We start from the raw sequence: 21,930 nt of genomic DNA, 5'->3' as shown, positions 1-21,930 counted from the left end.
CCATGTATGACATAAGTAACTAACAGCAAATTATAAGGAGAGTGCACAATGGTGTGTGATTTTTTTTGCAGACTGAGAACGGCCACAGCAAGAAGGAGAACTCGCACAACACCACAGGTCCGTCTGCCTTTTTATATCATAGGTTACTGTCTGAAGCAGACATGGTGTCTGTATGTGGGGCTAAGGCGCTTGACTGGGAGTTTGTGTGGGTTGTGGGTGGTGGGCTGTGTTAAGGTGTGGGTTGTGACTGACTGGGTTAAGGTCTGGGTTGTGGGTGGTTGGTTGTGTAAAGGTGTGGGTTGTGGGTGGTTGGCTGTGTAAAGGTGTGGGTTGTGGGTGGTTGGCTGTGTAAAGGTGTGGGTTGTGGGTGGTTGGTTGTGTAAAGGTGTGGGTTGTGGGTGGTTGGCTGTGTAAAGGTGTGGGTTGTGGGTGACTGGCTGTGTTAAGGTGTGTGGTGAGTGACTGGCTGTGTTAAGGTGTGTGGTGAGTGACTGGCTGTGTTAAGGTGTGTGGTGAGTGACTGGCTGTGTTAAGGTGTGTGGTGAGTGACTGGGTCCTGCTCTGGTCCCCAGGTGTGGAGGCCCTGATCCCCCTGGTGCCGGGGCTGAAGGGGCCCGTGATTGAGCTCTCTCCAGCGGTGCGGGCCCAGCTGGAGGACCTGCAGCTGGAGGGGGACCTGCTGGAGGTCACGCTGGACCAGACGCAGACCATCCACCGAGTCCTGCAGGCCGCGTCCCCACCACCCCGCCTCTCCCTGCACACCCTCATACTGGTGAGAGCCCTCCTCCACCCTGCCCCTGTTACACCCTCCCCTCCCTCTACCTGCACACCCTGCCCAGCACACCCTCATACTGGTGAGAGCCCTCCTCCACCCTGCCCCTCCTCCACCCTGCCCCTCCCCTCCCTCTCCCTGCACACCCTGCCCAGCACACCCTCATACTGCTGAGAGCCCTCCTCCACCCTGCCCCTGTTACACCCTCCCCTCCCTCTCCCTGCACACCCTGCCCAGCACACCCTCATACTGCTGAGAGCCCTCCTCCACCCTGCCCCTGTTACACCCTCCCCTCCCTCTCCCTGCACACCCTGCCCTGCACACCCATATACTGCTGAGAGCCCTCCTCCACCCTGCCCCTGTTACACCCTCCCCTCCCTCTCCCTGCACACCCTGCCCTGCACACCCACATACTGGTGAGCGCCCTCAACACCTTGCCCTCCTCCACCCTGCCCCTCCCCTCCCTCTCCCAGCACACCCTCATACTGGTGAGAGCCATGCCCTTTACAGGGCTCATGTATTCTTGGATTTGTATAGAAGCCTGATAAGCTTTGAGACCTTTCCTGATCGACATAATGCTGAAATGAACTATTTCTCCTTCTCTCTCTCACATACTCCTTTCCTCTCTCCGCCTCTTTTCCCCTCTCTATCCCCTGCCCTCTCTCCCTGGTTCCTCCAGATCGAGCTGCAGGAGCAGAGGAGCGCGGGGAGGGGGGGTCGGAGTAAAGACTCCAGGAGGAAGAGGAAGAGCCAGAGAGGAGGAGGGGGGGACGCAGGAGGGGCCAACGACACCCAACTATCTCAGGACGGCTCCGAGTCCAAGAAAACACGCCCCCTCAGCGACACCCCCTCCAAAGCGCTCCTGCAGTCCCATCCAGAGGTGCGTGGCTCTGAAGCTCCCGACGTTTTATAGTTGGAAATTTAGGCAAAATAAATAAATTATTGTTGCCTAAAGACAACTGGCAAGTGTCACCTTCAACCACCATGTTACTCCTTTAACTTGGCCATCCAATGCTGAGTAGAAATGGGACTAGCCACAAGAGTAAATGGAACGAGCGTTTTTCCCGCAGGCTGCAGCGAGAAGAGTGTGTCCGCATTTAACAGACAATTTAGCGAAACACTCTTGTTCTGTGATCATGTCTTATTGTAGCAAGTACATGCTCTTTGTAGTCAAATTTCACAGCTTTTGTTTCGCATTGATCTTAGTGACTGCGTAATGTAATAAAAAATGTTAGAATTGTGCCTGTGATTACGCATTGCTCAGCATACGTTCTGTAGGCCGGGATCCTGTCTCTGCCACAACGGATGTCATGGATGGGACTTATTCTTCTGGGCATCAAAATACATAAACGGTCTGAACTGAAGTAAAAAAACATTTCCCACTCACTTCGACACCGGCAGATGTGCTAAGGTTTTTACATCCAGGTTCAGGTCTTTCCACCCTTGCCGCTCTGGTTTTCGACTCTGAGATGTTGGCGCCTGTTTTGGGCGTTGAACGTGTGAACGTCCCACAGATCCACAGTCACGTTGGGCCGTTTCTTCCTCCTCTCCCCAGATCTTGTGATGGAGATGGCTTCAGCCGCGAGGAGGCTCCGGGAGGGAAGAGCACTGGGAAGAGTTACGGACGAACAGAGCGCTGAACCGGGCTGGAAAGGAAAGGAGGAAGGGTTGCACGATGTACCTTTGATTCACCTCCACCCCACCCCCACCCTGCACCCCAGCTTCATCTGCCCCCCTCCTTCCTCTGCCCTCCTCTGCGCTGCTGACATACCCTCCCTGTTTTCATTCCTCATACACTACTACCTTTACCAATGTTACCCTACTGCTACTCCTCCTACCAGTGTTACATTACTGCTCCTGCCCTTACCATCGTTACCTTCCTGCTACTTCGCCTAACGGTTGCTACTACTGTTACTACCCTAGCCCTGTCCTGACCCCTCCCCACCCCCCCCCCCCAGCCCAGCCCTGCTCTTCCCCCCTCCCCCTCCCCAGCCCTGCTCTTCCCCCCCCCCCTCCTCCTCCCTTCATCCCCACCCCCTCGCTCATATCACCACTGGAACATGCTAAGTGACACTGACCTCGTATGCTTGGGGGAGGGCCGGGGCAGAGACGGGTGGGAGGGAATCTCCTGGTCCGGCTCCTTAAATCAAATTTGTGCTTTGGGACTCCGTTATCCAGCCCCACCCCGACCCCCCGGAGGCTCTGAGGTCCCGTCTCGTCGTGCTCCACGTATTTGTTCCAGGCTGTTTTCCAGAGCTTCAGTTTACGGTGTTTTGTATTTGCGAGGACAGCCAACGGGAGTAAAACTACGAGTCCCCGCTCGCTCACTTCACTCTGAAAATATTATTTTGATGTTTTCCGGGACACAAAAACAAAACTTGAGAAAGGAAATGAGTACAGTGAGGCCCTGTGCTTGGCACACCTGTATTTTTTGTATCAGGTCTTGTGTTTTTTGGAATTTGCCAGGAGCGGGTATTTACGTTTTGGATAACACATTTAAAAACATTTGGGAAGTTAAACAAACAGGCATACACATTTTTGGTGCTACTTGACTTGCCCATAACAGGTCTCCTCGTACTGCTCCTCTGATCACCTGCCATTTTTGTGCCGTTTCTTTCCTTTCATCACCTCTCCTCTCCTTCTTCAGTTCTTCCATCTACCCCTTTCCTCTGTCCATTTCTCTCTCTCTTTCTCTCTCTTTCTGTCTCTGTCTCTCTCTCTCTCATCACAGCATCGTACACTTCACTGTAACTCACTTTATCAGCATTTGATTTTGTTTCTTCTGGGTTCAGATAATTATATTATTAATATTATTGGTATTGATATTATTGCAGACTGGCAGTTGTGGGTTTGTGTATAAAAACCTTTTCATTTCAATGTTGCCTTTTTATTTCTCTCCTCCCCCCTTGTGAGTAATAAAGATTTAGAATTGTTTTAGGAATTCTGGACTCTTCCGTGTGTTACTCCACATCCTGTCCTGGCTGAGCACAGCTGTTGTGACCCCACTGAGTTATTGGAAGCGGTTAAACAGGATCACCAGAACCAAGAATTTCTGGTTTTAAGGTTTCTATATTATAAATTAAATAATATGCCGAAATCTGGACAAAAATATGTTTTAACAATGTAATGCAATCTTGTTAAATGTTGAATACCTGTGTACTAGATTTAAACTGAACACAGGTATTCAATGTTCACTCAAAACACATTTTTTAAACAGTTCCTATAATTTGACATCAGTCATTCACATCACTGTGGAGGAATTTTAGCCCACTCTTCTTTGCAGAAATGCTTTACTATAGACAAAGTGGTTGGTTTTTACAATTAACTACTTGTTTCAGGTCTTGCCATAGCATCTATTGGCTTCAGGCCAGGACTTTGACTAGGCAAGTCAAACTTTCATTTTGCTGCTTTCAGCCATTGAGATGTGGACTTGCTTTTGTGTTTTGGATCATAGTCTTAAACCAATTATGCTTCAGCTCACAGATGACCTGACATTCTTAATAATTTTCTGGTAGAGAGTGGAATTTATGGTTCCTTCAATGAGAAGATGTCCAGATCCCAAGACAGCAAACCATCACCACACACATCACCCTTATGTTTGACAGTTGCATAATGTTCTGTAAACCGTAAATACACCTGACATAACGTTCCACTTTTGACTCGTTTGTCCATAGGACATTATTCCAAATGGCTGGGTGTTTTTTTTGGAAATATGAGCGTGAGAGCATTGATATGCATCTTGTTTTGCAGTGGTGTCTGCCTTGCTACTCTCCCATAAATCCCATTTTTTCCCAGTCTTACTGTGGAGTCATGAGCACTGACCTTAGCTGATGCTAGAGGCCTGCAGTTCTTTGGATATTCTGGGAACTTTGGTGACTTCCTGGATGATTTCATTTCCCACTAGTTGCATTACTGAATCTCTTGAAATTCCTGAACTTGAACTTCATACTCATTTTAGTTTTCCCAGTAGAACCATTTACGATGAAAAACAAAATCAGGCCCTATTAGTACTATCTATTTCACGTTTATATAGATGTTTGCCAAATGCAGTAAACCTATGATAGGCATTGTGGTTAGGTTAACTCATCTGATCCTGAGGCAAGCTACGTTTCAGGGAAAGGCGAGACAAGCCAACTTAAAGTTAACGTTACTTCACCCAGTTACCATTCATGTTTAATCAATTATACATGAACCTATTGAGAAATCATACTCTCGTTATGCTGCTAACCCAGACAATATTTAAAGTCTATGAATCTGACTTTTCTCGCATTAAAAAAACGTTTAGATAAGCTATTATCTTTACTAACACACACGATATGATTTTGGCATTGTCTCATCGTGCTGAAGCGTCACAAAACTGGCAAGCAACAAAGTTGTCGGAGTAACATTAAACGTAAAATACAGCTAATGACTAATGCTTTTCTAACTTGGCTAACGTTACAATTTCTTATTATATTAATTGAACTAACACTAGCAATTGCTAGCGAGCTCGTTAGCCACCAATCCGGGGGAGTTTTTTTTAAACTTGACCTGCTCGTTCCTAAGCCGACGGTAAGCCTAGCTATGGCCAACAGCTTGCGACCATACAACAGCCTGTCAAGGGTTTTAATGAAAGGAAAAATAAACAAAACACAGGGGTTTTTAGAACTATGGTGTAGTTCATGCCTGCTAATTATTTACTAATATACGTTGGCTGTCAAATAATTTTCATTTGGAGGAAATGTCTTGGGTACACCATGGACTGTGGACCGATTGTTTATTACGTCACCCACTGACTATCCAAGCGTTTTGAAGCCCGGGAAGTTTTCTAGCGCCGCCATTTTGTACAATTTCGATCCAGAGACTGCGCAGTAGGTAAGTCGATGCCTCTCTTCCGTGTTTGAGAGAGTGACGTAATCTGTCCCTGATGCGTCTACAAAGTATTTCTGTATTGTCCTCATAACACAATAACTTAAAAATGGCGCCTACATAAATGGCATCGACAATTTACCGTTTTTGGTGCAGAAGAACAAAAGAACAAACACAATAGGGTTCCAGCACTTTGTGTCAAGACTGGACTCGTAGTGGTTAAGGTAAATGACTGGGACACGCAAGGTTGGTGGTTCGAATCCCAGTGCAGCCACAATAAGATCCGCACAGCCGTTGGGCCCTTGAGCAAGGCCCTTAACCCTGCATTGCTCCAGGGGAGGATTGTCTCCTGCTTAGTCTAATCAACTGTACGTCGCTCTGGATAAGAGCGTCTGCTAAATGCCAATAATGTCATGTAATGTAATGACTCACTTCCTAGTCTTGGTGGGAGATGTTCCTCTCTAGGGCCAGCATAGTTGGCTCTTCTACAGTCTATGTGTTGGCTCAATTAACCCCATAAGCATGGTTTTTTGCATTCGTTCCATTTTTCTTTCCAATGTGCAATTTTCAATCAATATGATTACAGGATATACCGTAAATCCTCAAATTGTGTCCGGGGTCTTTTATTTACTTAGGCTGCACAAAGCACAGGCCTTTATTTGGGGCAGGCTTGTATTCGAGGCAGGCCTTTATTTCTTATTAGGCTTCTGGTGTAGAATTGTATTCTTAGAAATAAAGTAAAAGGCTACACTTAAAGTGGGCCAACACTGTTCAACACTTCCTGTAACCGTTCAGAAATAAATTAGTGTAGGCTAATCAGGAAACACCGTTTGGTAAGTCATAGTGTCAGTCTTAACAGACTTAGTTTATTGCAAATATTCTCAAACACAATAAATCACATGCAAGTCCAGAATCCATAAAATAACAACTTGCCAGACACGCCTTCATGAACAATAACAAATTAGCGTAGATAACAGCAAGTTAAGGATCTTTTTTTCCTAAAGTGCGTTTTATTGTGAGACATGCGTTTCGTTTGGAGCAACATACCGGTAGGCTATCAAAAGATTTTCACTTTGGTTTGGGATTTAACTTACTTTTGGACTGTTTGATTCTATTGCTAAATGTTGGGACTGATGGGCACTGAAGTCTGGGGGGTATTTGATGGTTCACTGTTAAGTTTTATGTAGTTGAAAGAGTGCCGGGATTTCCACCCGTCTGTTTATTGCGAGCCAAGGCAGCCGCTTTCATTCATTCATTGAACGTGTGCTGTGCTGTAAATACATGGAAACCTTATTGCGTAGCCAAGTAGCCTAAATTGAGTAAATTTTTAATTTTGCCTGATTTACTTTTTATTAAATTCGTAGGCTGGAATGCCTCGCGGCAACAATTGTGTTTAAATGTATATAGCTTCAGCCTTTGGCAAGCTACTTAGAAGGGGGCGGCAAGCGACTGGTAGCTTGAGAGCAACGTGTTGGAGACCCATGGACTGATAGCCCTACTGGTAGGCAATATTACCCCGGCTTGTATTTGGGGGCCGGCCTTTATTTGTCCGAATCGGCCACGCCCCCGGCTATTATCCAAGGCCCGGCTTCAAATAGAATCCCGGACACAATTTGAGGATTTACTGTACCTATTGAACTTGTTAAACCTCACGGTTCTATTTGTATTTTGTGATGCTATTGCTTTAGTGCTTCAGTTCCTTATTTTCTAATGTGGGGTTGCAAAACAAGCATGGGGGGATTTGGATTTGGATTGTTCCATCCATTCACATCTTTGATTGTTCTGCCCGTAACGACTGTGGTTCACCATGATGCTTATCTAAGCAAGGTGTTTTTATGTAGGAATAATGCTTTCTTTAAGAGTTATTATACCTGAGGTAAATGTATGCTAATCTAATGTAGTAAAATGTGTGATACAATGAAATATGAGGACTTGACCTGACTTCAGGTTGTCTTTAATTTTTGGATTGATCAATAAGCCAGTGACATGTAGAGAGGGAATAGTTAGCTTTTTTCAAAGCAATTCTGGCTATGGTCCTGGTTCAAAACACAACATTCACACACAGCTTATATTCAGCAACATTTTTCTATAAAAGTTTTATTTCAGTACATTTTATTGAACCAGAACAACTGCTTTCATCTACAATACACTGAACAAAACAGGTGCACACTTTACAGAATGTAGCTCTTCCAAGTCTAAAAATTATATATAAATAAATAAAAACTACTAGGTATACATGACTTACACAAGTAAAAATCTACAGTTCTAGACATGACACACAATTATTTTTCCTGTAGTATTTTTTTCAAATTATTTATTTAAAGGTCTGCACAATTCTAGATGTCAAAGGCATGCAAATAATTTACAATAAAAAACCCCAGGTTCTTTCAGGTATTAGTTTTGGCAGGCTTGAGGAAAATGTCTCACCCTACATACTTCAACAAAATGAAGCAAAATGGTTTTAAAAATACCATCTATCTCCTCAAAGGGGTGCAATTGAATGCCTACTTTACAAAGCAGTCCCCTGTTAGTGGTGGAACTCAACCTTCCATTGTGTTGGGGGATTCTGTTCTTACTGTGCCACTGTTGCCACTTTGTAAGGAAGGGGGCGATGTGTGCTAGAGAACCATGTGCTGTCATCTGATATCGAGTGTGTACACAGTGGCCATTTGCATTGCGTTGCACCTCTGTTACTCTCTACCCTAAACCCAGCCCCTTATTGGCGTATTCTTGAGGGTTGAGCCATTGTTCTTCTTGTCTCTTCAGTGTGCTTCAGAGGGAATGTTCCTTGTCTCCTGTCTCCGTCCTTCAAATAAATTAGTCAATTAAATTTCCTGTTTGTTGAATGAAGATTATGCATACAAAAACAGAAGTAAACACAGTTAACTTTCTTCAAAGTGTGTTCATTAATTAATTAACAATTAATTACATAAGTAGATTCATTCATCGGATTAGTATTTAAATCAGTACAAACCCTATATCTGTGCTTACAGCAGTAAGAGTGCTGGTGTGTCCACCCGCTCAGAAGAACACTGCAACTTTAATATTTCAGGCGAAAGTACCGAAGGCAAGCACATCTAAACACAACAGCAAGGCACGGTAACCAAATTTCTTATTCTCTTTTCTGTTCTATAATCTGCACCTTGTTTCGGCAAAGCAGAGACACGTGCCACACTTTGCATCTTTTTGTGAAAACCTGGATGCCAGCAATTATTCTGGATTGGCAGAGCCCCATCTACCCACCCCCATCAGTAGAAGTATATCAATCGTTCCCCTGGTTTTCTTTGTAGTTTATATGATGTACAGCAGTGTCTTCGCAGGGCAGCCCCTGAGAAAACTGTGCTTTTTTTCCCTCCCAAATTATTCCGTTCATCGCAGCTGCTCTGTAAGACCAAGCATCTCAAGGCAAGGACTGAGTGCCCTAGCAACATCCATCTGTTTTAACGAAGAGATCAGCAGCGTGTTTGCAGTTTGCCAAGCTGTGTAGCTGTGCAGGGCTCCTCTCAGGGAGGGCTCTGTGTTGGTATAGTGTAGGGATCAGCAACTCGGGGTCCTCAAGGGTTGAGAACTGCTGGTTTTTCACCCTCCCTTTACCTGTGAGTCAGGTGTGAAGACAGTCTGTCTAATCAGTAGCACTAAGCACTCGGGAGAAACAAAAACCAGGGCTGGATTTTGATATGAGGGCCAGAGTTGATGATCCCTGGTTTAATGTCTTTAGTGTCCCCAAGTACAAAGAACTAGCTGTGGAGTCCTGGTGGAGCCACAGCAGGGACTGCACTCCCGTCTGATCTGTATTCAGCGGGACTCCTGTGCAGTGACCTCACACAAGCCCTCCTTCACCTTTCCCCCTGATCGCAGAGTCAAAAATCCATAACTCAGACTGAATTATTCCTCAGCAGGGTGGGAAGAACATGTGACCCCCCTTCCCACACTGCACACCCCTGATCAGATTTAGGCTTCTGCTCGTGTCCCGTGGGCACTGTGTATCCCGGGGCTCAGTTCATGTACTTGCCATAGGAACCCCCACCTCATAGAGCGCCCCAGAATGCTAAATTCACTGCAGCATCAGCAGCTGGAGAACATTACTCAGGCAGAAAGTCTTCTTCATTCAGCTTGTTGGCCTCTGCCATGCTCTCAGACCCAATTCTTGGTAATTTGGTATCAGGTTCTCACAAATATCCTGTTATCTGAAAATATTCACTTTCGAACCCCTGTGTGGGGCACTGCTGTTGTAACCTTCAACCTGGTACTTAACCTCACTAAATCTTGGGCTGTGTGAGTGTGTTTAAAAAAACACCACAAGCTCCACACTTGATAAAGGGCACCGAGCAAATGAATAAAATCGTTCAGCTAAAATCACCTTGGGCAAGTCTTTCTCCCACATCCAAACAGGCCGCTACAAATACAGAGATCCTCTGTTTCCAAAAACCATAGGTTTCTCAGACTGGTGGTCATTTCCATTGTTATTTTTGTCCATTAGGTCTTTTTCATTGTCACTTGTTTTTTTATTTCCACATTTTTTTGTTGCAAAATAAAATTATACTCTTGAGAAAAGCCCAGATTTCTGTCAGTTCCCTCCCTGCCCCCCTCTCTATGGCACTAGTGGCAGGTACAGTAGCAGTGTGGGTAGGTTCTCTCTGACGGTAATGAGGTCTCAGCCGGTGACAGACTCCCCCCTCTCTCTTCCCTGCCTCTCTCCTTATCCTCTGATCTCACGACAAGTCATCGACACACACACTTCCTTCCACTCTCTCCTTCCAACCCTCCCCCCCCTTTCTTCCTCCAGTATATTTAATCCCTCCCTCTCTCCTGCCCCCCTCCCCCGCCTCCTCAGACAGTTGTGACTGACAGGAGTGGGTTGTAGACCTTCTTCCCGTCCGGGGAGCGGGTGCCGTGAGCGAGCAGCTCCTGGATGGTGATCCAGTTGTCGAGGATGCGGCGGCTCCTCTTCTTCATGCTCTTGCGCTGGCTGAGCTCCAGGATGCTGGCCTCCTGCGGCGCCCCCTGCTGGCCGGCCTTCCCGTCGGCGCCCTGCTGCTCGCGCAGGCAGTCCAGGCGGCTCTGCATCATGAACTCGCGGCGGCGGCGGTACTCGCGGGCGCGCATCAGCTGCTGCTTGCGCTCCTCCTTGCTCCAGTAGCGGCCCATCTTCATCTCGCTGACGGCGTCGTCGTCCGTCGTCATGCCGCTGCGCTCCTCGCGGATCTTCATGGCGCGCGCCTTCAGCAGGCGGTCCCGCACGGGCCGCTTGGCCACGTACCGCGAGCCGTCGCTGCGCACCTTCACCTTCCACTCCATCCGCGGGGAGGGCGGCGGCAGGAGGGGCCCCGGGGGAGGGTCCGGCCTCTGCGTCCCGGCAGGGTTGAGGGAGCTGGCTATGCTCATGGGGCTCAGGTCGCCGCTGGTCTCGCCCCCGGCTCCGCCCCCTCTCTGCTCGGCGCAGTCTGTGGGGGCGGGGCCCTCTGAGGCGGGGGCGGGGTTCTCTGAGGCAGAGGCGGACCTCAGCTGCATGCAGCTCTGGTATCGCTCGGGCAGTTTGGTCAAGCGGTGGCGACGGGAGAAATAGGGGCTGGTCTCTGCGCTGCGCCCGCCCCCCCTGTCCAGCGTCCCTCCACTCTTGGGGCTCCTCCTCATGGCCCCCTCTGACCCCCTCCTGGCTGCCCCGTCCCGGGACAGGGACCGGAACTTGGTGGCCGGGCTGGTGCGCCCGCCCGCGTCTTCGCACTTGCGGCTGGTGTTGGGGGAGTAGGAGCGCCCGGGGTTGGCCTGGCTCCTGTCGCGGTGCCGGCTGGGGGTGCGGGGCCGCAGGGTGGCTGAGGCGCTGGAGTCCTCCCCGTGCGTGGAGCCGGGCGGGAACTGCTCGCTCACCAGGGGCGTGCTCCGGCAGCTCTCCCCGCCCGTGTTGTAGGCGCTCGTGCTGTCCTTGTCCGAGCGCTCCCTCTCCGGGAGCTCCGTGATGTCCGACAGCTCGTGATGGGACGGGTCCTCGGCCAGCCCCGGCCCCGCGGCCGCGCCCGGCCCCGCCTCCTCCTCCTCCAGCGGCCAGGCCTTCATGCAGCGCTCCCGCAGCTGCTGCATCTTCTGCGCCCGCAGGATGTTGCGGCACTTGAACTCCAGGTGGCGCAGCTCCTCCTCCAGCAGCGCCATCTCGTGCTGCATCAGGCTCTCATTTCGGTTCATGTCCAGGGGCGCCCGGCCCCCTCCCCGCCCGCCCCTCTCCCGCTCCGGCCCCGGCGTCAGCAGGGCATTCCCGTTCTTCTCATAGTAGCACTTGATCTCCAGCAGCTCCCGGTACCTCTCGCACTCTTCCTCGGTGAGGCCCGGCATCATCATCACCACGGGGTCCGGGACGTACCTGTCCCCCTGAGCCCCCCCGCCCCCGCAGTCCGGCCCCAGCAGGGAGTCGGAGCTGAAGTGGAAGTCGTGGGCGTGCAGCAGGGGCGGCGTGTCCCCCCGGCCCGGCCGGAACTTGCGCATGCTCCCCGGGGTGTTGGAGGCGCTGGTCTGGTCGTCCCCCAGGAGGTCGTGCTCCGAGGACTCCTCGTTTCGGGTGCTCTCGTCCGTGCGGCCCACGCCACTGTCCAGCTCCTGGCTGTTACTCAGGACCGTCTGCCGGAGGGACGTCGGCTCCCGGCACGCAGCCCGGCCCCGGCGCTCCGTGGTCCCAGGCTGCCCCGCGGCCCTCGCCGGCTGGGTGCTGGGCAGATGGGCGGCGTTGTCCAGGGCGCCCAGCCCCAGGCCCGCCTGCTGCAGCTCCAGGTCCAGCTCGTCAGGGTCCAGTTGGTTCTCATTCTGTAAAGGGGACCGAAGCAGGAGGTATTATTATTTATCGCTATTTAATCATTGATAATGACCGCTGATGATGCCGACTGCTGTCTATTTAACAGCACCTGGTCAAGAAGGGTTAAAAACCTTGAATTAAAAGCACGGCTGAGTATAAATTGGGCATGTTTTTGACCGAAGAACAATGATGCTCAGTGAACAGTGGTCCCCATGATAGTACTGCTAACGTTTTGATACTGGAATAAGGATCTTTCATATTGCAGTTCTTGTCTCAAAAGTTTTTCATGTTAAGTGCATGAACTTGAGGTCTTGTCGGTCTGATCTTGTCCCAGCAGCCCGCATTGCTTCATATATGGGTTTAGTCTACCTCCTCCAAGGTTTCATATATGGGTTTAGTGTACGTCCTCCAAGGCTTCATATATGGGTTTAGTGTACGTCCTCCAAGGCTTCATATATGGATTTAGTGTACTACCCGAAAGGCTTCATATATGGGTTTTGTGTACTACCCTATAAACAGTGCTATACAGTTGTCCTAAAATATACATTTCACGAACAGACTTTTTAAAATGTTTTTGAGATGCACGTTTTGTTTCACTTATAATTATTTTGTAACATTAAGCATGCGGTATTTCTTTTTACACTAAATTACTGCGCATTGGAAACCAGGCCCACTGTGGATGCTGTTCCATTTCTCTAACACTAGATGGCAACATCGAGTCAAGCTAAATTATTGTGCACATCTGGTCTCTCAGGAGAGGGACATTTTAACGCAGGTTTCCATGGAGCCATCTGGGTGAGAGGGTATTCCATGCTCAATCAATCCGGACAGTAATTCAGCTGTTCCACAACTTGGTCATTACCCTATTTTACATTTATATAACAGAAACATAAATGCAATCATCTGATTAATAAGAGCAATGGTGCCAGACTAGGCCAACAACATCGCCCAGTGGGTTAAGATGCGGTCTCGCTAAAGCACTAGTGAAAGTTAACTGTCCTAACCAAATGCCATTGTATGAGTCCTGAATAGAAATGAATAGCAGACTGGGAGTGTGCAGGCCCTAATGGGTAAGGCTTTTTATTTAACATTTATCTTTAATTGTCAGAAATAGAGCATCCTCAGATTGCATTAATAAAAAGACCTGGTTACTGTGTGTCTGTTTTAATGTCTTTAAAGTTTCTTCTCCTGCAACATGTTGTACTTTGGTAGGTTCAGTCTTTGATAGAGCACCTCTCATGTGGCAATATTGTGAAAATGCGTACACACGGGCGTATGAGTAAAACAGGTTGAATTATCATCCAAAAGTTCCAGAAAATCATGGAATGCGCTAAAAATGGAGGAAATCGCTGGAATTGCAAAAAATGGGGAAAGTCACAGAACTACCAAAATAAACAGCAGAAATCATAGAATGCGTGATACCCATTACTTGTGTGACAAATACCCAGCCTTACTAATGGTTAACATAACTAGCCAATGCGAGGGGTGCACACGGGCAACAAACACACAGAGGCGTAGTTACTACTCACACTGGCAACAAACACACAGAGGCGTAGTTACTACTCACACTGGCAACAAACACACAGAGGCGTAGTTACTACTCACATAGGCTACACAAACACACACATAGGCGTAGTTGCTACTGTTATCGGCTCCACACACAAGGATTGAAGCTTGTGCTTTTGGCAATAAAAAAAATGCTCGATTCTCAGAACTGGTCCATCTCCTGAGAATCCTTTCTCAGTAAGCTGTGGTGCAATGTGGAATTTCATATTTTATCTTTATCTCCATACTGAACATCTCAATTCTCATTATAAATTGAATGTAATCCTTATAATAGTAACAGGACAGGCTGCACCCTCTCCTTATAGTAATAATAAGGGGTGGACAGCTTATAGTTTTCCCTGCTCCAAGCTCACCTGCACAGTAGAGCAGTGATCGTTGTCTTCAGCTCATTACCATTCATGAGGCCCTCTCCTCTATCAGCTCCCTATCTGTTCTCCCATTTTTTCTCCCTTTATCCTCTCTCTCTTTCTCTCCTCCGCCTTCTGCCTTTTTTTCCTTTTTCCTCATACTTTCACCTGTCCGTGCTCATCTTTGCTGATCCCAGAAGACAACAGTGTGTGCGTGTATGCACGCGTGTGTGAATGCCTACGTGCGAGAGTGCATGTGTGTGTGTGTGTGTATGTGTGTGCAGCGGGTGGGTAAGGCTTATCCCCATTATCCTGATCTGTTCCCCCCCCTCCAGACCTCCCTTCAGTCCCCACCGCATTGCCGCGGTTAGCATTTTGTGGCATGTTGTTATGGCAACAGTGGTCCATGTGTGGGCTGGTCTGTCAGCACCCCCTCATACAGCAGCAGTATCTGCATTCATCAGGACTGGAGCTCGTCTGGGCTGCTGCTGCGCTTGGGTAATGGTGTCTGCCAGCAGTGTGTGTTTAATGGAGGTGTATGTGTGTGTGTGTATGTGTGGTGAGGGGTTTCAGTGTCTCTAACATTATCCACACACGCTGTTAATGTGAGGGTGAAAGCATACATCGTGCTGCACTGTTTCAGAGAGGATGGCAGCAACAACGCCCCCCCCCCCCCCCCCCATTGACCTTGAGGGAACAAAGAAGTGGGCACGTGGGCATCCTCCCTCCCTCCCTCCCCATCTTTTCTTCCAAACCTCCGGTTTTCTCTTTCCCGTCATTGGTCTCCTCTACGCCTCCAGACTCTCGCACCCACTCACCCAAATCCATCTCTGTGCTTCTCGACAGCGGTGATCTCGGAAGCAGAGCTGACCCATTTTGCTGGATTCCACATTAAACTAGCAGCTGGACTGCACAGTTTCAGGCCGATTACCATCAGGGGGAGGTGTTAGCGTTAACCTGAGGGATCTCCCCTGTACTCAGCTGAACCAATCATTTATATCCGGTTGTTGTCTTGGCAACTAGGAGCATTTCCTTGCGATCAGGAGGAACGGAGGTATAACTCCTGACCGAGATTCTGGAATTTGCTACTGGGCTGTTCTGTTCCTAGAAACAACAGAGAATCGGTGTAAATATTAAATATTTATAATTACCCCCATACTGAGGCTCTCACTGCCTATCACGTGGCAAAAATAGCAAGAAGGCTTCGAGCACCATCCCGTTTGAAAGTTTGCAAAGATTCTGTCTTCATTTGGAGGATTTTGAAGGCAGCATGCATGTATTCTTTTCTGGTAAGGATATGCCACAAGTCTTTGCGAGTACCTTGTGTCTCTTACGTCTGTTAAAATGAGAGTTCCCACAGAACTGTCTTAGAGCTTGTTCTCAAGTGTGAGTCTTACGGTGAGCTTGATAATTTGTTGTTTTATTTTTTAATCTACACTTTAATTATTTAATACACGTAATTGTGCTACTTTTCTGTGACATCTTCCTAGCTTCAAAGTGCGTCCCATTATGTGCTGCCTAGGCACCTCCAAAGACACCTTTGAAGGAAAATGTGACATTTAAAAAAATCCTTTATGTGAAGGGGAAATCCATTGAGAACGTGTTCTCTTTTGCAAGGGGGAAAATGGCAGAGAAAAAGTGTGGCTTCTTTTTTCAATTCAGGGGCCTAAATGCATCTCTCCACCCGCAGGTCAGCATCCCTATATGCTGACCAGGGACCCAAACCAGCAACTCTTATGTTTGCCAGTTGAACACCCTGCCAAGGCTAGGTAATCAGGGAGCAAGGCAGCGAGGCATCAAGGGTACATATCCTTACTTCTATATCGGGCCGGGCCAGGAGCAGGGAGATGTTGGTGCTGTCCTCCCGGGTCAAAATGGCCACTGCGTCCTCTCTGTTCTGTATGTCCACACCGTTAATCTGAGATGGAGGGACATTAGGAAGAAAGAAAAGGAGCAAAGATATGAGAGAGAGAGAGAGAGAGAGAGAGAGAGAGAGAGAAGAAGGTGGAAGCGTGTTCTCTGTATGCCCAGTGCCGGCATTTCACAATTAAACCACACGCCTGCGAGTTAGTCACAGAGGTGGGATCAATGTCTTTGTTCTGATTGATGTGCTAAATTCCAGCACTATAATTTTGGTTCAGTTTTGATTCAGTTTCCTAGATTCTGATTCATCTGAGAGGATCAAATGCTAATGGCTGCATTCAAATGCTAATAGCTTTTTATTTGCCTGTATTTAATTTAGTTATGTCATGAAAGCCAAGCCTGTGAAATATTAAATGAGAACATCACAGGATTGTGGTCTGAAAAGATGGGAGCAAATGAACCAACCGTGTAATGTGTAAGTATTTATTAAAATCAAAATGTTTCCGGTTTGGCACTGGCTGCGTGCCTCCACCCGCACAGCTCTGCTGTACCCTCTTGCTCAGGGCTGTCGGACCCATTTTCTACACTGCAGATTTAGAAAAACAAGCCATGATTTTATTTCCTAAAAACACGCTATCAAAATTATTGGCACCACTGTTTTCAGTACTTTACACCCCTCTCCCTTCGCAAGGACGCCACCGAATCATCTTCTGCAGCATTTCATGAGATTCAGGCACGGCGCTCTTTTACTATTCCTGATCCTTGTATCTGCTTTTGGACTTCCCTCTTCAAATCAAACCATATCAAATTCCCGATTCGGTTAAATTCCGGAGACTGAGATGGCAATTGCCACACAGTCAGTTAACCATTTCTTGGTAGAATGTGATGTGTGCTTGGAATTAAATATTTTTCTGAAAACTGCCTGTGGCAACTGCCATTAAAACCCATAAATATTCCCAAATCCCAGTAATGACCTGCAGTATTCTGTCCCCCTCTCGGATACGGCCGTCTTTAGCTGCTATGCTGTTGGGGTTGACCTGGGGGAGAAATGAAAGCCTGTATAAGTGCACATATGCTAAAGACCCTGTGCAAAGAATCCCATTACAACATGCCCAATGTGGCCCGGATGCTACAGACAGAGGAACTAATCAGGGGGGTTACAAACAGAGGAACGAATCAGGGGGGTTCTGACAGATGAACCAGTCAGGGGGTTACAGACAAAGGAACCAATGAGGGGATACAGACAGAGGAGCTAACCAGGGGGATTCAAACAGAGGAGCTAAACGGTCGAGGGGGGGGGGGGGGGGGGGGGAGTCCAGCAGAGGAGCCAGTCAGAGATTGTTTGTGTAGTGCAGATCTCAGTTACCAAACAAAGATACCAGTGACCAAATCCATAGTCCTCTTTAATATGAATACACCTTTTTTTCTATTTTACATCCACCCATTGGCCTGACAGCAGGAGCTATTGCTGGCTAGCTAGGTTTATAGCAGGTTTTAGTTGCTGCTCGCACTCCTACAAAGTAGCTATGAAGCTAAATAGTGCCTCCCAGAACATAGGAACTATCAATAACTCATAACTTAGACATATAAGACTTGCTTTGGCAGTGACTAATGGTAAAACAGCTTATTGGCTTGGTAGTGGCGAATGATAAAATAGCTTATTGGCTTGGTTGTGGCGAATTGCAAAACAGCTTATTGGCTTGAAAGTGATGAATGGTAAAACAGCTTATTTGCTTGGTTGTGGCGAATTGCAAAACAGCTTATTGGCTTGGCAGTGACTTATGATAAAACAGCCTATTGGCATTCACACACTCCGCTGTAGTGCTGCCTGTGTTTGAAAAAAGCCATACAAATGCCAGCACAGTCCCCTAGTAACACCTCCACATCTGAACACCCTGGTCTCTCACCTCTCCCACATATATGCCAAGGTCCTCTTCGTCATCTGTACGATAGCAAACTGTCAAGCCCAGCTTGTCCTGCTGGTGGGGCTTGTACAGCTCCACCTCCTGAGGGAGAGAGAAGATGTTATTCACATGTAGACCCAATACGGTTTTTATAGAACAGTGATATTATTCTGTGCTTCAGCAATACAGATGTATTTTGTCAAGTCAATTTGTGTGGAGAGATGGCCAGGGAGACTGAGAGAGGAAGGGAGAAATTGGAGAGCAGGAACAGTTTAACAGGAAAGAGGGCTGTGATGTCCTCAGAAGGTTCTTCAGCACAACATCAGATGTTCAAAGAGCTGCACAGTCTGACGAGAAGGACACAAGCGTAACAATCTGTGCCCTCTTTCTGTCAGCTATCTTAACTGCTGTTTAGATGGAAATTTGAGAGGGAGCCAGACCTCGTACTCCATCTCATCTTGCCTGTCGACCTCATGCTGGGTGATGTCGAAGTAGTCGTTCGGGTCGTAGTACTCATGGTCTATCGGAGGGCTGCGAGAGAGGATGGATATCAGTCACAGGTTTCTATGCTGTGTGCACTCTTTCTGTTAAAATGCTTGTTTGACTAGATGATGTGGTGTATTCTAATGTTATGGTTAACCATTAACTAACCGCAAAACAGATAAACGTCTTGCTTATTCTTTATGTAACTGGTGTGTAAAGGTCTTTGCTGTTGTTACTTAGACTTGCACTATGTGGCTCACTCGGTTTGAATGCCAGAAGCTCTAAGTGTGGGTAATTGTGAGCACAGACGAAGATACAGAAAGATGTTGCAGTCGGATAAGGGGGGTGTGGTGGGGTGGACAGACCGGAGTACTCACAGCTCGTTCAGCACGTACGGTTCCAGGATGGGCGGCAGCGGTGGGGAGGGGGGAGGGGGCGGGGCTCCGCGGGATTGCGGCGTCTTTCCCAGGGTGAGAATGTGCTGGAAGCTGATGTCCGTCTGGGTCCCGCTGTCCACACAGCTGCCGGATGCCGCGCCCGCTGTCAGCGCGGCGACCACCACGGGACCCCCGGCCCCCCCCGCCGCCCCCGCTTTCCTCCTCGGACCCCTGCGGAGGACCTGGGTGAGGAGGGGGTCCCGTGACGAGCGCAGAGCCTCCAGGGCCTGCTCCTGAGAGAGGCGGGACAGCTCCTTCCCGTTCACCTGCAGGGAGGCGAGTGGAGGGGGCGATGTGGAAACAGTGCGCGAGAAGACGGAGGCAGAGAAAGAAAGAATATGGGATATGGGGAAAGACAGAAGGGAGAAAGCATTGTAGGATTTATTGGGGGTGTGGATACGCGGGAGTGGCCAGGGGATGAGGAACAAGTGAAAAGATGGGCGAGTGGAGAAAGGAGCGGAAGGTTTGGGGTTTCCCATGTGATGGGTGGGTATGTTAGGAACGGGAAATGGGGGATGAACACCAGGTGAGGATGGATAAGTTAGCTATTGTATATTATACACATGCTGCTCTGAAAACAGGAAGACAGCTTTGAGAAAAACAACACTGCACTGTACAACTGTACTCTCTGAACAACTACACTCACTGTGCCACTGACTGCACACATGCACCATGTACCCACCATGCTACTGACTGCTGAGACAGGAAAAGGTTAGGAAGATGGGTCTGAGAGGTTAACAAATATGTTTTGAAAAGGGTTTCAGGAGGAGGTTATTCCACAAAACCTGAGTGGTTAGTACGTGAACATGAAAGCACTTCACATCACAGCTGGAACAGTGAGCAGGCTAACCCTGGGCATGCACACACCCACAATGGGTAATAGTGCTGTGACTGGACTCAAGCACAGTTTAACAGTTAACAGTCAAATGCATTATAAAACAATGTTATACTGCAACCTTCATTCGACCTTCTGCATCAATAGAGTACAGCATTTTACTTATGTGACCCTTCTGTAGGGAGAGAAGGAGAAAAAAGGAGGAGGAGGAAGGAGAAAGTCAGTGTTGTAGACAAAAGGGCAAGAAAGGAATATGCAGTTTTTCAGTGGATATAGAAGGGTAGTGTTAAAGAAAGGGTCCAAGAAAATTTACTTCTTTTTTTTTTTAACCCTTCGAAGAGTAGGTTTTTTGGAATTCTTTTCAAAATTCTAAGTTAGTGTTCTAGTGTTGCTTTCAGTTACCAGTAGTGATTGTTACATCAGCAGGTTCAGTTAAGAATATTCAAATAGCATATTTACTTTGACCTTAAAGGGTTAATAAGCACGTCATGACCATGATGTGGTCAAGTTTATTTTGTTTGTAACAAAATTGAAGCATACTTGCATATTATAGTATATATTACGTTTGTTCTCATAAGAATATTGGGTAGAATATATAGTGGCTTCAGACCCCTTCACTTCAATTTAAAATTGATCAGTGAAAACATACTTTTAGACATTTTAGCAAATGTATTAAAAATAAAAAAACTGAAATCTCATTTACATAAGTATTCAGACCCTTTGCTGTTTTGCATAAGATTACACAATTCACACTGCATGTCAGTACAAAAACCAAGCCATGAAGTCCCAGGAACTCTCTGTTGACCTCTGCGATAAAATTGTGGCGAGTCAGACATCAGGGCAAGGTTATAAAACCATTTCTAAAGCTTTGTGTGTTCCCAGGAGCACAGTGACCTCAATTATTGTGAGATGGAAGAAGTTTGGAACCACCAGGACTCTTCCTAGAGTTGGCTATCCGGTCAAACTGAGTAACCGGGCAAGAAGGGCCTTGGTTAGGGAGGTGACCAAGAAGCCAACGGTCACTCCAACAGACCTTCAAAAGTCCTCTGCAGAGATGGGAGAACCTGCCGGAAGGACGACCATCTCAGCAGCACCATCAATCAGGCCTTCATGGTGGAGTGGCTGGACAGAAGTCACTCTTCAGTAAAAGGCATATGACAGCCTGGTCGGAGTTTGCCAGATGGCTTTTAAAGGACTCTTGAGAGCATGAGTAAAAAGTTTATCTGGTCTGATCCTAGCACTATGTCTGGCGAACACCTGGCACTGCTCATCACCTGGCTAATACCATCCCTACAGTGAAGCATGGTGGTGGCAGCATCATGATATGGGGGTTCATCTCAGCAGCAGGGACAGGGAGACTGGCCGGAATTGAGGGAAGGATGAATGCAGCCAAATACAGAGAGGTCGTTGAAGAAAGCCTGCTCCAAAGTGCACGCAGCCTCACACCTGGTTCACCTTTCGGCACCACAATGACCCAAAGCATACAGCCAAGGCAACGCTGGAGTGGCTTCGGGACAAGTCTCAGACTGTCCTTGAGTGGGCCAGCCAAAGCCCAGACTTAAACCCCAAAGAACAACTGTGGAGAGACCCGAAGATGGCTCACAGATGCTTCCCATCCAATCTGACGGGGCTTAATGGTCAGAATATAGAATAAATGAGAGATTTCAGTTTAGATTTTAGAAAGTTTGCACTTTGTCATTATGGGTTATTGAGCATAGGTTGATGGGCACAATGGTAATTTTACACAATAAAGTGTGCAAAAAGTGAAAGGATCTGAATACTTTCTGAAGCCACTGTATTGTGCCCTCTGCAATTGTTGGCACCCTTGATATAGATGAGCTAAGAGTTGTTGAACCATTGAGGTACATTTTTCTTAAAAATGTGTTACAATGTTTGTGTACCCAAGTCTTTTCATAGAAATACGTTGACATTTGTCTTTTGCATTTTTACATTCCTGAGTCTTAGGAAGTACCTGTTTCACTGGGGTATACATGAAGTAACACACACAAGTCCCTCAGTCACGTATCAACGTGGTGAAGGTATAGAGAACACACTAATGAAATGAGATAAAGAATTGTTGATCTTCATAATTGA

General features: G+C 47.6%; 2 protein-coding genes across 5 annotated transcripts in view; one reads left to right on the top strand and one right to left on the bottom strand.

Moving 5' to 3' along the window:
- The window catches only part of kdm5c (lysine demethylase 5C), a 31,105-nt gene extending 27,392 nt beyond the window's left edge, over nt 1-3,713 (top strand). For all 4 annotated transcript variants that reach the window (XM_061218906.1, XM_061218904.1, XM_061218907.1 and 1 more), the window contains 4 exons: nt 72-117; nt 573-772; nt 1,452-1,652; nt 2,328-3,713. In XM_061218906.1, coding sequence (XP_061074890.1) covers nt 72-117; nt 573-772; nt 1,452-1,652; nt 2,328-2,336 — 456 coding nt within the window. In that variant the 3' untranslated portion in view covers nt 2,337-3,713. The remainder of the gene's footprint in view (nt 1-71; nt 118-572; nt 773-1,451; nt 1,653-2,327) is intronic.
- A 6,737-nt stretch (nt 3,714-10,450) lies between these two features.
- Nucleotides 10,451-21,930, bottom strand: part of LOC133109474 (PDZ domain-containing protein 4-like) — a 34,545-nt gene continuing 23,065 nt past the window's right edge. Inside the window, exons 2-5 of the mRNA XM_061218797.1 lie at nt 18,085-18,183; nt 17,152-17,214; nt 16,131-16,232; nt 10,451-12,412 (exon numbers count right to left, since the gene is read on the bottom strand). Coding sequence (XP_061074781.1) covers nt 10,451-12,412; nt 16,131-16,232; nt 17,152-17,214; nt 18,085-18,183 — 2,226 coding nt within the window. The remainder of the gene's footprint in view (nt 12,413-16,130; nt 16,233-17,151; nt 17,215-18,084; nt 18,184-21,930) is intronic.

Source organism: Conger conger, chromosome 14 (assembly GCF_963514075.1).
Source record: "Conger conger chromosome 14, fConCon1.1, whole genome shotgun sequence".
NCBI lineage: Eukaryota > Metazoa > Chordata > Actinopteri > Anguilliformes > Congridae > Conger > Conger conger.
The sequence above is the reverse complement of the archived record's forward strand: the minus strand, read 5'-3'. Positions and strand labels throughout refer to the sequence as shown.